Source organism: Barbus barbus, assembly GCF_936440315.1.
Source record: "Barbus barbus genome assembly, chromosome: 17".
Lineage (NCBI taxonomy): Eukaryota > Metazoa > Chordata > Actinopteri > Cypriniformes > Cyprinidae > Barbus > Barbus barbus.
In genome coordinates, this window is record NC_136745.1 from 24,212,641 (window position 1) to 24,221,892 (window position 9,252).

Consider the following 9,252-nt stretch of genomic DNA (forward strand, 5'->3'; position numbering starts at 1 on the left):
TAATAAGATGTTAAGAGGGATGAAAAGTCCCAAAGCAAGGTAAATTAAAAAATGTATTTTGTGATATGGTACAGAGTGTAATCTCAGTCGTGATATGTAAATCTCCCAGTTATGAATGCATTTATGTGTTGTTGTTCAAAGCATTAAATAAAAATAAATACAAAACACGACAGTAAAAATGTAAAAGAAAGAAAAAACATAATAATAATAATAGAAAATCAAGTAAGCCAATAAATAAATAAATACAAAGTAATAATTTTAAAGGGGAATCATAAAGATAGTGTTTCGCCTTATTATTTTATTATGTTTCTTTAAATGCATGTTTAAAGTGGCAGTGGGCAACCGGAAGTGCGACGGTGGTGACGCAGCGCTCATTGAAGTCTGCTTCACACGCGCTTCAGCAGCGGCTCCATCGGTTGTGCTCGAGTGAAAATGGCCTCGTCCTTCTGGAAAGGTGTTGTCGGTGTGGGCCTTTTCGCCTTGGCACACGCAGCTTTTTCCGCGGCGCAGCGTAAGTATTGTGGCTCTAAGGAGCGGGAGGTAACGGACAGCCGTGCTGTTGTTCAGTAAGCTGTAGCTGATTGTGCTCCAGTGAGTGCGGCCTCTCTGCGGAGCTCAGTCTGCAGACAGCTTCAGTAGCACTCAAACCCTGGTGAGCTAACTATCTAGACAGCAACTTTACATTCTGTTCTGAAATGCGATATAGGTAGGTAGCTCACTAGGTATTGAGACACAGCCGTTGTAACAGCACCATACACGGTTAAGTTGTTTATGAAAGACCAGTGTTTGTATGTGGAGTTTTATCGTGGCGTTCATGTAACGCAGTGTGCTTGGTAATTTAGAAGTAATTGTCTTACGTTACGTATTCAAACTTTCTCCAAATATAGTGTGTTGAGTAACCTTTAATAAGGAACTAAACGATGTTGTAATGAAAAATAGCTCGTTGTCAAACAGAGTATTAAAAAATATAAATTCATCCGCGATGTCCGTTTCGTTCGTTTGAGTCGGATCTTTTCTTTGAACAAGATTCGTTCATTAATCTCTCTGAACGATTCTGTAACACGCTCGACTGAATCGATTCCGCGGTGTTCGACTCACTGAACAGAGAATCGTCTCTTCTGAACATACTGACTCGTAATGAACGGACAACAGACGTATTAAAACCTTTGTTAAATCTAGTCAAATAACAAACAGGCATTTAAACACAATAAATACATTGATCCAAAATACTTTAAAGAATATTTAAAATTAAGTAATTTATTTGCAGTTTATTTTAAATATAGGCCTATTTTTATTATATATATATATATATATATATATATATATATATATATATATATATATATATATATATATATATATATATATATATATATCTCAAAATGAATAAAAGCAAATTTAAGGATTTTTCACATTTCCAAATTTAAATGCAACTATATTTGGATTAACTTTAACAATTCTACAATTGTCTAAATAAAACTTACCTATAAGCAAAATGTTATTCTACAGAACTTCAGCTTCTTTGTTTTGCATAAAAACACCAAACTTTATAATGTGATGAGCAAAAACCAGGCTGAATTGAGGATTTAACTAATGGTATGGTTTTTTAATTGTTTTGTCTGAATTAAATCATTGCTTCACAATCTGAACAAAATTACAACAAACACACTTAAAGCGGTCATCGGATGCAAAATTCACTTTTCAAGTTGTTTGAACATAAATGTGTGTACACATCCATCCTGTAATGATATAAATCCACCCAGTGTTAAAACCCCCTCTCAAATCAGGCTGTTCTGAGGTTCCTGTCAGAATGATGTAGTTCTGTACAGAACCCCCCCTCCGTTATTTTGACAGGAAAATACAGCAAAGAATATAGTTTACATGTAGCGCGTCAATTCTGCATGTATGTAATGCCAAGTTCACACTGCACGATTTTAGCACGATTTTTCACTCGCTGACAGGTTTTGATAAATCGCAGACAAATGCCTGAAATCGGAGGCAAATCGGTGCTCGTTCACGCGCAGTGTGAATTATCAAGGACGCGATCTGAGGGAATCGCCGATGTGTCGCGATTCACAATCCTGCTGTGTGAATGAGTTCTAAAGGCCCATTAACACCAAGCACGATAAAGATAACGATATTAGCGTCCACACCAGTGAACGATATCTGTTTATTCTATCTGTAATCTGTAAATCTGTTCGATTACTGTTTATTCTAAGCGCATGTGCGTCTGCCGCTTTAAATTCTCGAGCACATTATAGCAGGATGGATTCTGATTGGCTGTCAGTGTTTTTATCGTTCATCAGCTGGAAAAAAATCGTTCTGGAAGTGATTCCAACGATATCGTTTCTTTGTGCCTTTATCGTTATAGTTGTGGTGTGGACGCTGCTATTCTTTAATACTGAGAACGATTTTTAGAACTATATCTTTATCGTTATCGTGCTTGGTGTGAACGGGCCTTAAGACTCTTAAGGTCTTCGCGTGTGCGACGGTGAGTTATGCACCTTCAAACTAGAATTTACGGTATGTCAAATATAGGTGCGCTGCGCATCCATTCAGATGAACTGAAGAAAAAAAAAAAAAAAAAGCATAGATCGCTTGACTGAGAATGAAGCGCTCAGAGGATTTGGCAAGGGAAAATATATCTGTGCTAAACTTCTATACTTGGCCTCCAACTTTACTGGTGAGTAAAATCTGAGAATTTATTAGCCAGTGGCTAATATTAGACATAATTTATTTTAGTCGTCCAGAGTGAAGATTTAGTATCATATCAGAGTAATTAACTCGCAATGTAGGGGGTTGCACTTAGAGGGAATGATTTAATACCTCTCGTACATCCTAAAAAAAAAGACATTTTCTTTTCTTTTTCCAGACCGATCCTACATGCGACTGACAGAAAAAGAGAACGAAACATTACCTATCGATGTAAGTTGCAATCAGATACAAGACTCTAATCATATTGAATCGCATGCATTTGTTGTTTTCCTCGATACAGCTTCTCTTGTGTTGTGTTTTCAGATAGTGTTACAGACTTTGTTATCGTTTGTGATCACGTGTTACGGCATCGTTCACATCTCAGGCGAATTCAAAGACATGGATGCTTCTTCAGAGCTCAAAAACAAGTAAGCACAGGCAGATGTGTTTTTCTGAGATCATAAATTACACCTGGCTGTATCAGAAATGTGCTCTTCCTGATGATGCATTATAAGCTCTCTTGTGTCTCTCTTGCTCTAACAGAACATTTGACACATTGCGAAATCACCCGTCGTTCTACCTGTTCAATCACCGAGGCCGAGTACTCTTCGGCCCTCCAGAGCATGAGCCCTCCACTCCCAGCGCCCAGGCCTTGCCCTCCAATCCCCTGCGGTTACGCAAGCTGGAAAATTATCATTGAGACTGGCCTTCAGTGGGCTGCCTTGCCGGTTTCATTTGTTTCTTTCTTAAATTTATTTGTTAGCTCCTCGGTTGAAAGGGAAAAAAAGCATATTTTCCTGTCTTGTTGTATATGTGAATATGCTGTACAAACATGCATCTCTTGTGGTTACTATTTTGTCAATGGACTGTGCCAACTCCTTTTCCAGCTGATATGTTTGTAAATACTTGTTGTTGCTCGGGAGTCTTAAGTCTGTAGGTTACGGCTGTAGCCCTCCGCTTGGCTGTCGCACACAGGGCACGAATCCTACCATGTACAATGTCGGTTTGCCACGTTTTTGGCTGAACTGACCCTAACTGCAACCGGTTCTTCCCTGTCCCCATCTGAATTAAGGTCAATGTTGTGGACCATAAATTGTATTAGTGTTCAGAAGCAGTAGCTCTGATTATCGAACTTCAGATTTGAGCTCATAATACTGAAAATGATTAAAACTATTAAAACATGTCTAAACAAGGCCATAACAGATTATGTAGATTAATAGCAATTCTAACAATACTGTGAACACTCAGTGGGAACGAATGGTACATTTTAGTTTTTTGAGGAGAGGAGGGGGTAATGTTTTCTGATTTATGTCTTGAGACACAACTCCTTATTTTTACCTTAATAAAATCTGAAATTTTATTGATGAATTTGCAATTTTGATGATAAACTTTTTTTTTTTTGCTGCTTTATTTTGTAAGTATAGTCTTATTTGGATTTTTTGAAACTTGATTAACATGTTCATTTTGTACTATGACCATTGTCATGCAATACTAAGACCTGGGGTCTGTACCATGATGGTAGATGAACAAATTCAGAGTTACAGGATTAGTTTAGAGTTGACAAAACCAAACCACTCCAATCTGGCTTTGTTGGTACCATGATGCTGATCATCAACTTTCTTTGTCAACTCAGGCTTTGATGCTGAGTTTGGGGAGCACGTGCACATGAATGTGTGACATCACTGGCGAACAGCCAATCATGAGCCTTGGTTAAAGGTTTTGTTAAAAAAATTATTTGTTCATGAAAGAGGACAAATAAAATGATCTTGTTTTATCAGTGAAACATTGCTAAATATACAGCGATAGAGACTCTGACATGTAAGGTCATGTAGTCATTTTTAAAGTATTATCTATTGATTCTACAACTTATATTACATATGATCTGTATATATTAACATTAATTTAAAATAAATGATTTATAATAAGTGTTAAACTAAAATTGCTTGTGTGTAATTGATTAATAATAATATAAATCATATAAAATAACTCGTAATTATAATTAAAGCCAGACATTTTTTTAGTGCTAGTGACCTTTAATTTGGAGCAAGACAAACTGGGGGAGTGACTTTTTTTGTGGCAGACGTGTCACTTTGCTCACATCTGATTGGTCCAATTTCAGTTTGAGATCTCTAACTCAGAACATAGCCTGCCCTGGAGCAGGTTAGCTGTGCAGTGTAAGTTACTATGGCAATGAACGCAGCTTTGAACCAAGCCACTTTCATGGAACCTAAAACCCAGGATTGGTACAAACTAAACTGAAACTTACCTGGCTAACCAGCTAAACCGGCTTCGTGGTACAGGCCCCTGGCTGAACAAACTCAGGGTTACAGGATTAGTTTTGAGTTGACAAAACCAAACCAGTCCAATCTGGCTTTGTTGGTGCCATGAAGCTGATCATCAACTTTCTCTGTCAACTCAGGCTTGATCCTGAGTTAATGGAGCACGTGCATGTGAAAGTGTGACATCATTAATGAGCAAACACTCACATGCCTTAAAATTGTGATTCACTTCTCGTGAAAGAGTCAGTGTGATTCACTACCAAAGATTGAACAATATGAAGAGTTTAAATACATTTACCCAGCAAGATGAAAAGATCGATCCATGAAAGAGGAGTACTTAAAGAAAACATTTTACTATGTAAGTGCAAGTAAAAGCCGTAAAGTTAGTTTATAGAGTTGATAATATGTACAGGTATAAAAACACTTAAACATCCAAGCTAATATGTAGTCATTTTTAAAGCTATTGATTCTAAAACGTATATTGCACATTCCCCCGGTTTCACAAACTAAGCTTAAACCTAGTCCTGGACTAAAATGTTAGTCTGAGCTGTTTCAACTGAAAGAAACTTGCACTGACTGATCTTAAAATATATCAGTGCTTTTGTTTTGTCTTTAGATGCAAAGTTAGATGAAGTTTTTTTTTTTCTAAGGCATGTTTATAAATTTACTTAAATGTCCTAATTGAACAATGGCCTAATCCTGGTTTAGTCTAAACCCTGTCTGTGAAACCGGGCCATAATCTATATATTTATATTAATTTAAAATAAAATCTTAATAATTAGAATTAATCTAAGATGGCTTGTGTAATGGATTAAGGGTATAATAATTATAAAAATAATCATCTCTAAAAATCAGATGATTTTATCTTTAAAAATGTTTTACTATGTAGCGCCCTTTCATTTGGAGTTAGAGAAATTGGAGGAGTGGCTTTATTGTGTCAGAGATGTATCACTTTGCTTCAAGCTGATTGGTCAGTTTTGGTTTGAGATCTCTAAAACAGAACATAACTTCCCCCGGAGCAGGTTAGCCGTGGAGCATAAGTTACTGTGGCAATAAACACTGCTAAAAGTCAAACCACTTTCATGGTACCTAAAACTAAACATGGTGCAAACTAAACTGAAACTTACCTGGCTAGCCAGCTAAACCGGCTTCATGGTACAGGCCCCAGCTAACTGCCCAAATCGTTTTTTCTGTGGTGCTATAAACAATTTTATGTGTGCATTCACGGACATATATGGGTGTAGTCCATCAACCTGGTTACCCATTGTTTTCTATGTAAGCAGAGAATGGTCAGTTGAAATGGTCTGATTTAAGCCTGTAATTATACTAATCCTTCACTAAGCCACTTTTCTTTTCTTTTTTTGCTAGAGGAGACCTGCTAAGTACCAGCAATGGCAACCCCCTTATCCCAGCACTGTTTAGTCTCCTGTTCTGGCATTAATTGCTGCTTGTGTGACATTATTTTAAACATGCAGATCATATTTCTTTTGTGGGATAATGTCTGTTTGTTGTCAGTATGGCTTTAGAGTAGTTGCATCACTTTGATTCAAACACTTTGCTGAAAATCTTAGCTAGGCTAACATTTTAGACTGGTATCTATAATTGGTCAAAGGTTTGATCATGTCTACCATTTCTACAGCTGTATTTAGAGTTGTAGTTGTGGAAAGATGTTTGCATCATAAGTGCTTGTTAGTTTTGATTCGCAATGGCTGTTTTTAACTGTAGGGTGCAATGTTACAACATTGCAACGTCACTGTGAGGCTGATAAAAAGTACTTTGACATTATGTGGCATATACCTGATTCCACCATCTGCTGTGATGGGAAAATGTGTAAGCTCAGGAGATGGCAACATGTGGTGCAAGACCCCATAATAGACAATCAAGTCTATTAATACCGTGAGAGGTACAGGTGTTAGAAGAGACAAGGCAATCAAATGCAGAGCACTGCATCAGTGTAAAAGTATGACAAGATGGAAGCCAGCCCATTTTAAGATTGGAATGACTTCAGCTGCTTACAGGGTACATGCTTCTAGTGCTTTGGGATTTTCTAAAAGGATGAGAAGAATAAGTCTATTGACTTAAAATATAAAGAACAAAACACAGTATAAAATCCAAAAATCTTGTAAGCAGATCATATATACTTCAAACAAAGCACAATTCATTTAAAAAACCTAAGTGTTTTCTGTGCAAAATATCAACATTGAAGACAGCTTTATACAATATACAGTGCCTTGCAAAAGTATTCATATCCCTTAATTTTTTTTCACATTTTATGTTTCTGCCTTATGTTAAACTGCTTTAAATTACTTTTTTCCACATCGATCTACACTCCATACACTATAATGGTAAAGCAAAAAAAAAAGTGTTTTAACATCTTTGCAAATTTATTAAAAAAATAAACTTAAATGATTCCATTGCATAAGTACTCATACCCCTATCTGGAAAAGTTGGAATTTAGCTCAGGAGCATGCATATTGCTTGTAGGTGTTTGAGTGAATGTAACCTGTGGCAAATTCAATTGAATGGATATGATTTGGAAAGGCACACGTCTTAATAAAAGGTCCAACAGTTGATAATGCATTTCAGAGCAAAAACCAAGCCCTGGGGTCAAAAGAACTGTCTGTAGAGCTCAGAAACAGGTTTGCGTCAAGCCACACATCTGGGAAAGAGTTCAGAAAAAAAATTCTGCTTCATTGATGGGTCACAGAAGCATGTAGTCTCTGTTACCCTTAATGGAAGAAGTTTGAAACAACCAGGATTCTTCATAGAGCTGGCCAAACTGAGCAATTGATGGAGAAGGGCTTTGGTTAGAGTGGTGACAAAGAACCTGATGGTCACTCTAGATGATCTCCATGATCATATTTGGAGATAGGAGAAATCTACAGAAGGACAAACATCACTGCAACACTCCACCGATCTGGGCTTTATGGCGGTGTGACCAAACCCAATCCTCTCCTCAGTGAAGACAAAAGAAAACAAACTTGGAATTTACAAAAAAGCACCTAAATGACCCTCAGACTCTGAGAAACAAGATTCTCTGGTCTGATGAACCTCAATTCTAAGCATCATGTTTGAAGGGAACCAGCTCTGCTCATCACCTGCAGAGAACCATCCCAAAAGTAAAGTGTGCTTATAGCAGCCTCATGCTGTGGGGCTGTTTTTCAGCAGCAGGGACTGAGGGACTCAAAAGCTCAATGCACCAAAATATTGAGATAGCCTTAATGAAAACCCAGTCCAGAGCATTCAGAACCTCAGACTGGGCAGAAGGTTCACCTTCCAACAGGACAATAACCCTAAGCACACAGATAGAGTGGCTTATAGACAACTCTATGAATGTCCTTGAGTGGTCCAGCCACAGCCTGAGATTGAACCCAATCAAATATTTCGGGAGAAACTTTCTTTATTTCTGAAAATGTGCATCTGACCCCATTCAACCTGACAGAGCTTGAGAGGTGAAGAGGCGAGGAAAGGAATGGCAGATAATCGCCAAATGATGATGAGCAAAGCTTGTCACATTAAACAAAAAAGACTTGAGACTGTAAAGGTGCTTCAGCTAAATATTTAGTAAAGGGTATGAATACTCATGCAATGTACTTAAAAGTTTTTTTATTTTTAATAAATTTAAGAAGTTGACAATTCAGTTTTTTGCTTTGTCAATATGGTGTATGGAGTGCAGATTGATGTGGAACAAAAATAATTTAAAGCAGTTTGTCATAAGGCAGTAACATAAAACTTGAAAAAAATGAAGGAGTATAAATACATTCGCAAGGCACTGTACATACACTACCATTCAAAAGTTTGGGGTGGGTTCGTTTTTTTCCCCTCATACTCAACGAGACTATTTATTTAATCAAAAAATACAGCAATATTGTGAAATATGATTACAACTCAATACATTTTAAAATGTATTAATTTCAGCAGTCTTCAGTGTCACATGATCCTTAAGAAATCATTCTAATATGCTGATTTACTGCTTAAAAAATATTTCTTCCTATTATCAATATTGAAAACAGTTGTGCAGCTTTATATTTTTGTGGAAACCGTGATTCATAGTACTTAGGATTCTTTGATTAATATAGAACGTTAAAAATTATTTAATTTTGCAATATTATAAAAGTGTTTAACATCACTTTATTAATGCAATGCATCCTTGCTGAATGAAAATATTTCTTTAAAAAACAACAACAAATATTCGGTGTATGGCACACTTTTGAACGCTAGTGTGTATAAAATTACACAATGATTCAAACATATCCTTTGTAGTTTTTTATTATTTTTC

General features: G+C 36.7%; 1 protein-coding gene across 1 annotated transcript; it reads left to right on the forward strand.

Moving 5' to 3' along the window:
• The first annotated feature begins 330 nt into the window (after positions 1–330).
• LOC306883486 (ER membrane protein complex subunit 5-like) lies at positions 331–4,629 on the forward strand. The gene is made up of 4 exons (XM_079438777.1): positions 331–511; positions 2,873–2,925; positions 3,019–3,122; positions 3,238–4,629. The coding sequence occupies exons 1-4, from the start codon at positions 433–435 to the stop codon at positions 3,392–3,394; spliced, it is 393 nt and encodes a 130-aa protein (XP_079294903.1). The 5' UTR covers positions 331–432; the 3' UTR covers positions 3,395–4,629.
• The last annotated feature ends 4,623 nt before the right edge of the window (positions 4,630–9,252 follow it).

Excerpts from the sequence above, each read along its gene's own strand:
- LOC306883486 (XM_079438777.1), top strand. The coding sequence starts at position 433 with ATGGCCTCGTCCTTCTGGAAAGGTGTTGTCGGTGTGGGCCTTTTCGCC. Across the intron at positions 2,926-3,018 it reads ACGAAACATTACCTATCGAT|ATAGTGTTACAGACTTTGTT; the intron begins GTAAGTTGCAAT and ends TTGTGTTTTCAG. Across the intron at positions 3,123-3,237 it reads TCTTCAGAGCTCAAAAACAA|AACATTTGACACATTGCGAA; the intron begins GTAAGCACAGGC and ends TTGCTCTAACAG.